Source organism: Citrus clementina, unplaced genomic scaffold, assembly GCF_000493195.1.
Source record: "Citrus clementina cultivar Clemenules unplaced genomic scaffold, Citrus_clementina_v1.0 scaffold_2, whole genome shotgun sequence".
NCBI lineage: Eukaryota > Viridiplantae > Streptophyta > Magnoliopsida > Sapindales > Rutaceae > Citrus > Citrus x clementina.
In genome coordinates, this window is record NW_006262688.1 from 28,993,623 (window position 1) to 29,008,062 (window position 14,440).

General features: G+C 43.6%; 1 protein-coding gene and 1 non-coding gene across 2 annotated transcripts; one reads left to right on the forward strand and one right to left on the reverse strand.

Annotated features, from left to right (window-relative positions):
- Positions 1-1,305: 1,305 nt before the first annotated feature.
- On the reverse strand, positions 1,306-1,391 carry TRNAY-GUA. Its single transcript is given in 2 exon segments — positions 1,306-1,341; positions 1,355-1,391. It is a non-coding gene; the product is annotated as a tRNA-Tyr (tRNA).
- Positions 1,392-7,570: 6,179 nt separating this feature from the next.
- On the forward strand, positions 7,571-8,704 carry LOC112101050. Its single transcript, XM_024190945.1, has 2 exons — positions 7,571-7,877; positions 8,280-8,704. The coding sequence occupies exons 1-2, from the start codon at positions 7,571-7,573 to the stop codon at positions 8,702-8,704; spliced, it is 732 nt and encodes a 243-aa protein (XP_024046713.1).
- Positions 8,705-14,440: the final 5,736 nt, after the last annotated feature.

Consider the following 14,440-nt stretch of genomic DNA (forward strand, 5'->3'; position numbering starts at 1 on the left):
TGAGAGTGACTTGTTACCGAGACCAAGATTATGTCTGTAGGAGTATTGATTTGTAAACTACTTATCTTTCCTTGAGCAATTTTGGTCTGAAGTAGAGTTTTGTGCTGGATATAAATCATGCAAGCCAGGTCCCACCCCTCATTTGTCAGCCTGGCTGAGCAGCATGAGCTACCTTCAGGTTTCTGATTTCTTTTTTTCTTTTTTCGTCATTAATAAAGCTGTAGGAATTTTAATGTCTCTCTGTTTTCCTCTGACCACTGATGAAATTGAAAAGTAACGGTTACAGTTTATAGATGGTTGTCTGATCTGTTGTCATGAGTTTCCCAGTTGTAGTTTTCTTTCTCAGGCAATCAAATGCTAGGTGATGGAAAACTGTCTTAGTGGCAATCAAATGCTTTCTAATTTAGTGTTTCGTTAATCGAAGTGAAATCTTGCCCTAATGAGTTTTACTCTCCATCCAAACGGGGTATTTGAACCATCCTCTTACTTCTCATTATCGGATGTTTATTTTGAAAATATTATTGCCATGACTGCTGGCAACTTACAACTGGAGTCAAAGGAGCACCAAGTTTGAGATCGATACAATGGTTTTGGTTGTTGCGGGAAAACGGGTTGTTTCCTAATATGCAGGTTTTGCCTGTGAAATACTGGAAACTTCACAGGAACCTGTTATTCACTTCTTTGGCAAATGATTGAAACCGTTGCTCTTCACTGACGAAAATGAGAGTTCAAATTCAAGTCACCCCTGGAGGACTTGGTATTAAAGCAAGGCACTCAAATATTGACTTTGAAACAGAATGCTCGGGAATAACCCGCCAAGGCTGCTGTTTGACTTTTCAATCCTTTTTTTTTTTTATAATTTTTTTTTATTCTTTATTGTCTATCATTTAATTTTAAAATGAAACCATTTTGGGTTCCCATGCATTTGATTCAAGAAGAAACCAGCTTGTGCACAGTCATAATTTCTCCTTGACACTGGGACCAAATGTTTGAGGGATAATCCGTTGTTAAAATATCCAAATTTTACTAATTTGCGAGACTTATCTAGTTATCAAATCTGCTTTATTTGGCATTGGAATCAGGGCTACTGAAATGGGAATTATTTTTATTCTTAACAAGGAAAAACGAAAAGAATTTTTATCATCTCGGATTAAGCTTCCATGATTACATATTGGACTAATTGCAAAAAATGATATGGAAAAGTAGAAGTTTAGGTCATAGTACGAGGAAAATAGGCTCGTGGGCTTACGATCCAATTTGGCCCAATATTAAATATTTTGAAAAAAATGGAGGGAAGGAAAAATTTCCGACCTGCCGGATTCGAACCAGCGACCTAAGGATGACAGCTGTTCCACTACAGTCCTCCGCTCTGCCAACTGAGCTAAGGTCGGGTGGTGTTAGCTTCACCCAGAATCTGTTTGTTGTATAGATTCGATTAAATGATATTGTACTTGTTAATGCCTTTGATTTATTTATTTATTTTTAAAAAAAATCCCAAGCATGATTTAATGAATTTCTTAAACTAACTACTTTTGCATCGTACTTTCGTTCAAAACTAATGTTTGAAAACTAAAATGAGAAGTGATTTATACTATAAAAGTTTGTTATAATTAGCCAACTCAATAATATTAAGCTTAAAACATCCTCATGAGCTAACTGAGTAGTTTTCAAACAGTTTTATTCAACAATTAATTATTTGAGTTTAAATCTTAAGATGTAAGGAACTAAAAATTTAATTTGGCTTGTTCAATCCCCTATTATTATTATTATTATTATTATTATTATTTTAATATATAGGCAGAGAGGCTTAAGGTATAAAAGAGATAATGAAACAATTTATTTATCATAGTTTTTAATTTACCCAATTATCCCATCCATAACACGTATAACATATTTGTTTTTAAGTTTCAGTTTTCTTAATTTATCCATACGGGACTAAAGAATAACAGTTGTCAAGTAAATAATAATAATAATTCAACTAGCTCAACATTCGTTCTAACTTGTCTGGTTATATTACTTTATTATGGTATGGTTGGATGATTGCATTTCAGCCAGAGATGGAATCTAAATCAATCAAGAATATTAGTCACGTGATCTAATTAATTCGTTCAGTTAGATCTTGAAATCATGATACAATCGCATTCCATAAAACGTAAAAGCATCCCAATTAGAAATATATTGAATTTCGCTCGGCGAAATTTTTTTTTTTTTCTCTAATGTTTCATGCAATAATTTATTTTATTATTGTTTTTTAAACTATAGTGTTAAGCAAATAAAAGCACCAGGTCGGCCATGCTACTACTTCCACCCCGGCATGAATCACCTCAGCCAAATGGTACGAGCAGAACAGGGGGTAACATGAGCTGATCAGAGACGAATACCGACAAGAGTCATATACCGAGCCGGTACCCGTCCCCCAAAAAGCGGAAACACGATCCCACAGAATCGTGGTAGTTGCGCTTTTCCCAAAACCGTTGTGGGAGATGCGAGATCCCACGTTTGCCCACAATGTAGCAGTTAAAATCCCATGAGGGGCTGCCACTACTCGAAAAAAGGTGGGATGAATGGCAAACGGAAACGTGGGGACAGCGGCTATAAAAGAAGAAGAAATTGGTGAAAAAAGGAGGATAGAAAAAAGAGAGAGGGAAAACGTTGCCAAATTGCAACTAGGCCATTTCCTTACAAATTTTTAATAAACTCCTGGAATCCAAATTACATTATTTTCCCGTAAACACCTTGTGCTAACTTAGGCATCGGAGGGTTTACGCCGGCAAAACCACCGGCGTCTCTGATCCATTTTTAGTGAGTGCAGGTCTATTGAGAGAAAGGAGGACGATTCCAATCCCAGTGAACGAGCAACAGTAGATAACACAAACGTTGGTGAAAGAATCTGGTCGGTCAAGAGGCGAGCAGATTTCAGCATCAACATTTTAGCGCCGTCTGTGGGGAGCTGGAAAAAAAGCTACCACCGAATTAGTAGTTACCGAAAAAACAGCGAACGGTTAGGCATGGATGTGACAAGGAAGGACGCTTTGAGGGAGGATAACGAAGCTGGGGAGACAGTCACTCTCCGGGAAATTGCAAATGAAGCCCGAGAGAAGATGATGCAAGATAGACTGAAGCGGATGGAGAAACAAATGGAGACTCTCGCAACCATATTGTTCGAGCTGAGGGATGAGAGGAGAAGGGATTGTGAAACCCCCGTGGGAAGAGATGAAGTTGGAGCAGAATCTAGCCTCCGGAGGCGTAGAGTCGAGGAAATTCCTCCGCCCGCAGACCAACCTAATGGGGTGCATCCCCACAGAAGTATTGGTCGGGTCCCGGGAGAACGCGTGGATGAAGGGAGGGACCAACCTCCCTCCGGACGGGTCTTGGAAGTCAATGGCCGAGGTGCCAGTGTTGACGAAGGAGAGCTCAGACAGCGGTTACACAATGCCGAGCTGGAACGAGACCATATAGCTGCACATGATCCTGACCGTGCCTTAGAATTGGAGGGGGAGGTGCGCAGATTGGCGCAGGTGATAGAGGAGATACAGGGCAAGAGAAAGCCCCCGAGCTGGAGGATAATGCTAGATGAAGAATCTCTATTATCAACTGAGATCATGAGTACCATAATCCCAAGGGATTTTCGCTTCCCCGACCTCAAATACTCTGGGCGAAATGACCCGCTGGTGCACATTGAGCGTTTCAACGACATGACGGGTGTGCAGGGGCTGACACCAACTCAGAGGTGCAGGGTGTTCCCATTAACATTAGAGGGACGAGCCCGAGAATGGTACCGCAAGCTGCCCCGAGGAAGTATAAAAGGGTATGAGCAGATGTGCCAGGAGTTGGCCGAGCAGTTCCGAGGGGCAATGGCCCCAGAGGACGATATGATGGAACTGATGGGGATGAAACAGGAGGAGTATGAATCCCTTCGAGATTTTGTAAAAAGATATCACCGAGCCGTGCTGGATCTGGGAGCTTTTAATCACCCGCAGGCGTTGAGGGGATTAAAAGAAGGTGTAAGAATCGGCCGGCTGTGGTATAACTTAAGAAGCCTCCTTGTACAGAATTACTCTTCGGGGTATGAGCAGGCGAGGCGAGATATAGAAATCAAAGAGGAGAAATCGGTAAGAATAAAAAGTGAACAGCTGGACGAGCTGAGGCGAAAGGAATGGAGAGCCCCGACAGGGAGCGGGTCGGGAAAACGAGCTGGAGAATCTTCAGTGATGGGCGGAATATCGGCTCGGTCCCGCCCTTACCCCATGGCTCCGAGATCACAGCAGTTCCAGCACAACCGGGCTCAACCTCCGCGTCCCCCATTCCTGGATCGGCAACGAGAATTCCGGCAGATGGCTGCCCACCCCTATCACAACACTCCCAAAGCATCACATGCAACCAATTCCAGGGCTAGTTGACCAGATCAGTTAGCGACTGTGCCAGCCCGAGGTGACATTCATTATAACCGAGCAGTTCAGCTAATAGACCAGAGCTTGGCGTATAGACAGTACACTTCGTTAAAGATCTCCATGGAGGAATTGTATGAGAGGATCGAGGGACGAGGCTTGCTGCACCCTCTAGCCCCAATAACAAAACCGACTCACCGACGGGATAAGAGCAGATTCTGCAAGTTCCACGACACTCACGGTCACACTATCAGCCAATGTCGGGACCTGAAGATTCAGGTGGAGGATTTGGTGAGGAACCGATACTTGGACAAGTATGTAGATGGAATGTCCCATGTCATGGAATCACAATATACACGGGATGAAGGGGTTGAGAGGGATTTGGAACGTGAACAGCCGACCATCCGTGTAATAACAGGAGGGCCAACATTGGCCGGGGATTCGAACAGGGCACGGAAGAACTATGGGAGATATGCCCTGACTAGCAAAGAAGTGCTTCTCAATTTGCCGGCAACCAAGAAGGTAAAAGTGCGGCAAGTTCCCATTATGTGGACAGATGACGATGAAGAGGGTATCTTATATCCGCATGAGGATGCATTGGTGATCAAGGCAATGGTGGCCGGTACAGAATTGCGACGAATACTAGTAGACATAGGCAGCTCGGTTGACATCCTGTTTAAGTCGGCTCTAGATGATATGGGGATCGCAGACTTGAAATTGGAGCGGACAAATACATCCTTAAAGGGATTTGGAGGGGGACGGTTAACTCCCATGGGGATCATCGAACTCCCAATTACTATGGGGGCAAAGCCATTTGAAAGAACAATGATGCTGGATTTTGTCGTGGTAGAGGAAAGAAGCCCTCACCAGATGATACTGGGGAGACCATTCATGAGGATAAGCCAATGCGTTGTATCCACGCATTACTTGGCATTGAAATACAAAGTAAATGGGGTGGTTGGCGTAGTAAAAGGCGACCAGAGGATGGCAAGGAGTTGTTATACTACAACGGCCAAGGAGACACTGCAGGTTATCTCTCTAGATAATCGAGGAGACTCTAAAAAGGGCCGCCAAGAGCCTATTGAGAAACTGGAGGAAGTTGCGGTAAGCAAAAGCAACCCGAGCAGAGTAGTGAAGATCAGGTCAGGATTGGTTGGGGCAGTAAAAGGCGAATTGATAAATTGCCTACAGTCTCATGCGGATATATTCGCCTGGTCTCATGAAGATATGCCCGGAATTGATCGCGGGGTAGCTTGCCACAAGTTGGCAATCAAGAATGGGGCAAGGCCGGTGAGACAGAAGAGGAGATGCTTCAACCAGGAAAGGTACGAGGCAATAAACGCCGAGGTGGAGAAGCTGTTGAAAGCAGGATTTATAAGGGAAGCCAAGTACCCAGAATGGATTTCAAATGTAGTCCTGGTAAAAAAGGCCAACGGGAAGTGGAGAATGTGTGTGGACTTCACGGACTTCAATAAGGCATGCCTAAAGGATAGCTTTCCCCTACCTAAAATAGATCAGTTGGTGGACTCAACAGCAGATCACAGTCTGCTGAGTTTCATGGATGCCTTTTCTGGATACAACCAGATACTCATGGACGAGCAAGATGAGGAAAGCACTGTCTTTATAACTAACATGGGTTTGTTTTGCTATAGGGTAATGCCTTTCGGCCTAAAAAATGCAGGAGCCACCTATCAAAGGTTGGTAAACAAGATCTTCAAGTCGTTGATTGGGCACACTATGGAGGTATATGTGGATGATATGATTACAAAGTCCAAAGAGCCGAGGGATCATGTGAAGCATCTAGAAGAGACCTTTGAATTACTGAGGAAGTATGAGATGAAACTAAACCCGGAGAAATGTGCATTTGGGGTTAGCTCGGGTAAATTTCTGGGATTCCTGGTAAGCCACCGCAGGATTGAGGCCAACCCCGAAAAAATACGAGCGGTTACAGATATGAGATCTCCGCGGACAGTTAAAGAGGTGCAGAGCCTTACAGGGAAGTTGGCAGCATTAAACCGATTCATCTCGCGGGCCACAGATAAATGCCACCCTTTCTTCTAAGTCATAAAGAAAGGAAGAAAGATGGAATGGACATCAGAGTGCGAGGAAGCATTTGGGCAGCTGAAGGAATATCTGGCCCGTGCACCGTTACTGTCAACTCCGAGAGAGGGTGACCAGCTGCTTTTGTACTTGGCAATCTCCAAGCGGGCTACCAGCTCGGTCTTAGTCAGGGAAGAAGAAGGGAAGCAACACCCGGTATACTACACGAGCAAGGCCCTGGTGGACGCAGAAACCAGATATCCACTAATGGAGAAGTGGGCGCTGGCTCTGATAACGGCAGCACGCAAACTCCGACCCTATTTCCAAGCCCACCAGATCGTTGTGATAACTGACCAGCCCCTTCGGCAAGTGCTTCAAAAACCAGATGCGTCTGGTCGGTTGGTAAAATGGTCAGTGGAGCTGAGTGAATTTCACCTGATCTACAGGCCCCGATGAGCAATCAAGGCCCAAGCCTTGGTAGAATTTATGGTAGACCGAGCTGAGCCAGGGGGAAGAGATCGGGAGGAGCAACCGTTAGAGCAGGAGAAAACAGAAGGGGTATGGTTAGTAATGGTTGACGGATCATGTAGTGAGCAAGGATCAGGAGCAGGAGTTGTAATACGGAGCCTAGAAGGATCCGAAATAACGTATGTAGTGAAGTTCGAATTTCAGCTCACAAACAACCAAGCTGAATATGAAGCCTTTATCACCGGGCTCAGACTCACACACGCCTTAAAAGCAGAGAGGGTAGAAATTCGAGCAGATTCTTAATTGATATGTAATCAGCTCAATGATCAATTCCAGGCAAGGGGAGAGAAGATGGGTCTTTATTTGAAGAAGGCGAAGCAAATGGTCGGGCTTTTTCAAGAGGTGGAGGTAAAGCAAATATCCTGGAATGAAAATTACCGAGCGGACATGTTGGCTAGGATGGCTGCAATTGCAGACCCGAAATTACCTAAGTCGGTTCCCCTAGAGGTAAGGACCTCGCCGAGCATAGGGGAGGAAGTAGAGGTGATGAGAGTAAGCACTGGAGAATCCTGGATGGACCCGATTCGCGCGTATGTCTGTGACGGAGTTTTACCTGAGGATAAAAGGCAAGCAAGAAAGTTAAAATGCCGAGCAGCGAGGTACACGCTAATAGAATGAAGTGTTGTACCGCCGAGGGTTCACCTTGCCCCTTTTTGCGATGTGTGGATGATGAGGAGGCAGATTATGTACTAAGGGAAATTCATGAAGGAATTTGCGGCAATCACTCGGGAGCAAGAACTTTAGCCTTCAAGGCACTCCGGCAAGGATACTTCTGGCCGACCATGCACCAGGATGCAAAAAAGATGGCAAAAAACTATAAAACATGCCAAAGCTTCTCTGAGGTTCCTGTACAACCCCCAGAAAAGCTGACCACAATGACATCCCCATGGCCTTTTGCCCAATGGGGAATCGACTTGATTGGTCCGTTACCAAAAGGCCGAGGAGCGGCGACACATGCAATTGTAGCAATAGATTACTTCACCAAGTGGGTAGAAGTGGGAGTCCTCAGCCAAATCACGGAGAGAAAGACAACATATTTTATTTGGAAGAACATCATCTGCCGATATGGGATCCCCTATGCCATCATTACAGACAATGGGAGACAGTTTGACAACAGCAACTTCAAAGAGTTTTGCCGAAATTTGGGGGTGGACTTGAAGTTCTGCACCCCCGCACACCCCCAGGCAAACGGACAAGTGGAAGTAGCCAACAAAGTGATAAAGAAGCTCTTGAAAACCAGATTGGGAGAGAAGTAAGGAGCTTGGGTTGACGAGCTACCAGGGGTATTGTGGGCTTACCGGACAACTCACAAAACTGCTATAGGGGAAACCCCGTTCGCTTTAGCTTTTGGTCATGAGGCAGTAGTCCCAGCAGAGATTGGAGTAGGGACACATCGAACGAAATATTTCGCTGAGGAAGAAAATGACGAGCAAATCTGCCTAAGCCTGGACCTACTTGAGGAGAAAAGGGAAGGGGTCTCACAGAAAACGGCCCAGTGTCAGCAAAGGGTCACGCATTATTACAATAAGAATGTACGCGTGAGGCAGTTCCGAGCAGGAGATTGGGTACTTAGGAAGGTGAATCAAAATACTAGGGATCTCAACTATGGTGCTCTTGACCCAAAATGGGAAGGCCCGTATAGAGTAATACGAGCCACGGGACCAGGAGCTTATGAGTTAGCATACCCAGATGGGCGAGACGTGAAGAGGTCGTTGAACGCCGAGCACTTAAAGAAGTATTTCCAGTAAGCAAAATACTCTACTAAATCTTTAATTTGATAAGTTATATTTGTCAAATGCATGGTGGCTTGGTGCACATGCATATATTTTGTATTTTTGTAACGCATTCAAATTTCAATAAAGATGAATTCAGTATGAAATCCCCCGGCTAATAAGCCCACAAAAATCTTACTAAGGCAAGTAAGTGCCTACTTCTGCTTGGTCAACGAAAGACCAACAGCTAAATTTACGAAGATTCTACTAAGGCAAGTAAGTGCCTACTTCTGCTCGGTCAACGAAAGACCAGCAGCTAAATTTACGAAGATTCTACTAAGGCAAGTAAGTGCCTACTTCTTCTCGGTCAACGAAAGACCAGCAGCTAAATTTACCAAGATTCTACTAAGGCAAGTAAGTGACTACTTCTGCTCGGTCAACGAAAGATCAGCAGCTAATTCTACAAAAAATCTTACTAAGGCAAGTAAGTGCCTACTTCTGCTCGGTCAACGAAAGACCAGCAGCTAAATTTACCAAGATTCTACTAAGGCAAGTAAGTGACTACTTCTGCTCGGTCAACGAAAGATCAGCAGCTAATTCTACAAAAAATCTTACTAAGGCAAGTAAGTGCCTACTTCTGCTCGGTCAACGAAAGACCAGCAGCTAATTCTACAAAAAATCTTACTAAGGCAAGTAAGTGCCTACTTCTGCTCGGTCAACGAAAGACCAGCAGCTAATTTTACAAAAAATCTTACTAAGGCAAGTAAGTGCCTACTTCTGCTCGGTCAACGAAAGATCAGCAGCTAAATTTACGAAGATTCTACCAAGGCAAGTAAGTGCCTACTTCTGCACGGTCAACAAAAGACCAACAGCTAATTCTACAAAAAATCCTATTAAGGCAAGTAAGTACCTAGTTCGGCTCGGTCAATGAAGACAAGCAACTAGTTTTATGGAAATTTTACTAAGGCAAGTAAATGCCTACTCCTGCTCAGTCCGCTAAGGAACCAACAGGCAAAATCAGATAAGTTGTCCAATTATTTTTCAGAAACAATCTATGAGCAAAAACCGGACAAGAAAGCAAATAAAGAGCATCTAAAAATTTATAAATGTTCAATTGTTTACAAAACAAATGCAAATCTAGAGTTTATACAAAAATAGGCTCAAAGCTTAGCAGAGTCGACGGCTCCAGCAGCTGAAGGATCAGCGAGCTCGGAAAGCAAGGGATCAGCAACATCAGGAGATGGGAGATCAGCAATGCCGGGAGGAGGAGGCATGGACCCTTGGCCCACTTCGAAAGGACGTCCCCCATCTTCCCCCTCTTGCACCACATCCAAAGGAGTCTCCACCTGATCCTGCTCACCCTGCTCCTTGTCCGCCTGGCCGACCTCTGCCATATACCGCTGCACTCCAGCCTCCAACTTGCTCATGTCCAGCTCGGAATATTCTCCCTGAAGCACAGACATGATGCACTTATAGGAGAAAGCAACCCCCGAGTCATACTCGGCATTCAACCGATCGTCCACATCAGCGGATTTGCCTTTCTCCTCAGCCAGCTGCTCATTCAGGGATTTGATTTCTCCCTCAAGAGCGGTCCTCAAAGTATCTCTTTCACTTTGAGTTACCTGAAGGTCCGACTTCAGGCCATCCAACTCACCCTCAAACCTGGAGGCAGTAGACTCAGCAACTGCAACTTTCTCCTCCAGCTCTGTAATCTGCTTGTTCAGCTCGACTAGTTTCTCCTTGGAGCGGTCAGCAGATTCAGCTTTCTTTTTCAACTCCTGATTGTCAGCTTGAAGCTTCTTCTCATGACGCGTGGACCCGGTCTTGTAGCACGAGGCCATTGTGGACAACCTGAATGAGACTCTCTGAACAGAAGCAGCTAACTCGGAGAGGCTCATGCTCTCGATGTCCTTCATCATCTTGGGCCCAACCGATTTTTTATAATCCTTCTGATATGGGCTCAAGTAGTCACCTTGATCCCGAGATGGAAGATGAGAAGATCGGTCCCCAGACTGCAAGCTGACCTCAGGACTCTTGTCGTAGGTTTTCTCCCCACCACTCTTACGAGGTGGAGGAGGGGGCAGAGCAGGAACAGGCGCCTTGGAAGGACCGACGCTGGGTTTCTTTGGAGGAAGAGGAAGGTTGCTGGAGCTACTCGGAGCCCGACCACGCTTTCTGCTCATCGCGCTGAGGATCTTGTTATCCATTCCAGCGGCTATGTCTACTAGGCCCGAACCGACCAGGTTTGTTGGCGACAGGAGGTCTTGGCAGGTAAACGCGTTCAACAGAGCAGTTTCCACCTGAAGCAAAGGTCGATCTTCAAGCCCCTCGATCAAACCCCACGACTCTGAAATAGCAAAAGAGGTTAAAGAACTCGATAAGTGACAGTTTGAGAAAGAATATAGGCAAAAAATGAACGACCTGGGGTGACAAACTGCGTTGGAAGGTAAATATCACCACCCAACGAACGGAGTACTGAACACCACTTTCCCCCAGCAAAGAAGAATTTGTTCTTCCAATTTTTGCACGAGGAGGGGAAACCAGTGATTAGCTTTCTCTTTGCGGAACTCGACATGAAGTAATACCAGCCCGCCTCCCTTGGGCTGCTCCGCAGCTGATACAGATGTTTCACTTCAACAAGGGAAGGCTCCTCCAACCCGCACCTCTCCCATAACACAAACATTGCCGAGAGAACCCTCCACCCGTTCGGGTGTAGCTGACCTGGGGCCAGGTGCATACCCCCCAATATTTTGGCAAAATAACGCTGAAGGGACAGCCGAGCTCCTAGTTTGAAACTCTCTAGGTGCATTGTCACATACCCCCGTGGAGGCCGACTAGGAACGTCACCCTTCCCAGGAACTACAAGGAGAACCTCCTCAGGAATGTAGTAGAGGTTCCTAAGCTTGAATAAGTCAGTTTGGGTGATGGCATATGCTATGTAATCAATAGGGTAGGAATCAGCCTCCACCCTATAGCCAAGATTCCTTTTCTTAGCAGGACCGCTCGGTCCGGAACTGCTCCCCTCACCATCGCCAACTCCTTCAGGGATCCCAACCCCACCAGAGTTGTGGTTCTCACCAGATCCCGACGCAGGTCCACCTCTATTCCCTACAAGCTCTAGTTCGGGAGAGGAAGAGACAACCAATGGGCGTGGGTACTCAAGGGTATCCTTGCCATGGGAAGGACCTACATTACTGGAGGGACCTAAGAAATCGGTGGGTATTGACACGTTGAGGCCTGAATCCCCTGATTCTTCATCATCCTCATCAACAATTAATTTTCTTTTTCGGTTTGACATATCGAAACCTCAAAAGAAAACAAAGAAAACTCGAGTATATGGATACAAAAAGGGCAACACAGAATCCAATCAACAACAACCAGAGGAGAAGTTAAAGGCAATACCTGGATTGAACTGGCACTGATAGTGCGACCGTGATAGAGAAAAAATCCAGCGAGTGGATCCTCCAGACACGAGAAGTGTAAGCAAAGTTCAAAGAGGGAGTTAGTTAACGACGAAGAGATGAATAACAAAGCGATGAAGATATAAGTCTAGGGATTTGAAACGAAAAGGGGGAAATGAAAGCATTTAAGTGATAGAGACGCCAGCTCACTCACCGTACATCAAGGATAGATAGCCCGTCGTTTTAAATTTCAAATACGAAGAGTCGGGAGATGCCACGTCACCAATCGTTATAAGAGGCCAGGCTAGATGCAAGCCCAGATACGCAATGGACATACTCATTTAGGCCCATGCTCAGGTCAAAATCTCCCCTGAAGAAAAATGATACCTCAGGTCCATCCCGGTAGACGGAAGACTAGAGGAGAAGCCCCCGGATTGGTAAGATTTGACTATCAGTTTCTACTCTTGACTCATTTCACTCACAAGACCAGAAACTGGGGGACTGGTGTTAAGCAAATAAAAGCACCAGGTCGGCCATGCTACTATTTCCACCCCGGCATGAATCACCTCAGCCAAATGGTACGAGCAGAACAGGGGGTAACATGAGCTGATCAGAGACGAATACCGACCAGAGTCATATACCGAGCCGGTACCCGTCCCCCAAAAAGCGGAAACACGATCCCACAGAATCGCGGTAGTTGCGCTTTTCCTAGAACCGTTGTGGGAGATGCGAGATCCCACGTTTGCCCACAATGTAGCAGTTAAAATCCCATGAGGAGCTACCACTACCCGAAAAAGGTGGGATGAATGGCAAATGGAAACGTGGGGACAACGGCTATAAAAGAAGAAGAAATCGGTGAAAAAAGGAGGATAGAAAAAAGAGAGAGGGAAAACGCTGCCAAATTGCAACTAGGCCATTTCCTTACAAATTTTTAATAAACTCCTAGAATTCAAATTACACTGTTTTCCCGTAAACACCTTGTGCTAACTTAGGCATCGGAGGGTTTACGCCGGCACAACTACCGGCGTCTCTGATCCATTTTGAGTGAGTGCAGGTCTATTGAGAGAAAGGAGGACGATTTCAATCCCAGTGAACGAGCAACAGTAGATAACACAAACGTTGGTGAAAGAATCTGGTCGGTCAAGAGGCGAGCAGATTTCAGCATCAACATATAGTTCAAAACATCTTTATGTTAATTTAATATTAATTTAATGCTGTTTGTTAATAATATATTGTGGATAAAATAGAATTTTCAATTAAAATGATACAAACTATTTTAAAATAAACTTTTTATACAGTTTAATAACACTACAAAATATGTAAAATTCATAATTTTTTTTTCTTTTAATGAAGTCAATGATTGATATAGTTTGATATGGCCACTAAATAATTGCCACAAGAAACAAACTATAATTAAAACAATATTTTTTAAATTATTGGAAGAAAAACTCAAAATTATTGCCAATTTTTTTTGTACTTACATTGTGCTGAATATCTTCTTAATCTTCCAATTCAATTCAAATTGTTTCGACTTTTGAATATTGAATACACCTCTCATGCCACATGACTTATATACACTGGACAACACAAAACGTTTCAATATAGTATAGAATAGAAACACAAAAAAGTAATCTACGACGTGGATTGTTGTTGTATAATCTGCACTAGCAATTTATTTCCATGTCACAAGAACTCATCCTTTATTACAGCTGCCTCGTGCATCCTTACTGCCATAGTAAATACAAGCATAACTCAATCTTATTTATTTATTTATTTGTATAAGTGAATGTTTGTTGTCGAAATTATACCTTTTCTATCACTATAATTAGTCTAATTTTATAGGCAAATTTCAACGTCAACAAACACAATTACCATCCCATTATCATTACTCAATATGAAAAAAGAAATGCTACTCCATATAACAGCACAAACAATTAATTCAGCCCATGTTACAACAACTCGTGAAAACACCATCAAAATTTCTTTGAAATTTCGTTTTTTTTATAATTGTAGAGTTTTAATGGGATTAGATAAAAATTATTTTTAGTTATGTGTTAGTTTTTATTTATTTTTTTAATTGCTCTTTAATTGAAAATCTTATTTTGCTCTCAATGAATAACTAGCAAACAATATTAAACTAACGATAAATTAACATAAAGATGTTTTGCATTATTATTTAAAAAATAGAGATAAAATAAATTACTGCAGGAAACCCTAGTTGTTTTCACTTTTATTTTTTTTAATAAAGATATGAGAATATATTTTTTATATTAGCATTTTTTTAATAAAGATATGAGAATATATTTTTTATATTAGCATTTTTTTAATAAAACAAAAGTCTAAATTCTAAAACCACTTTCAAATTTTATTA

Coding starts and splice junctions, on each gene's coding strand:
- LOC112101050 (XM_024190945.1), top strand. CDS start 7,571: ATGAAGTGTTGTACCGCCGAGGGTTCACCTTGCCCCTTTTTGCGATGT. Junction 7,878..8,279: donor ATGGGGAATCGACTTGATTG/GTCCGTTACCAA, acceptor AAACTGCTATAG/GGGAAACCCCGTTCGCTTTA.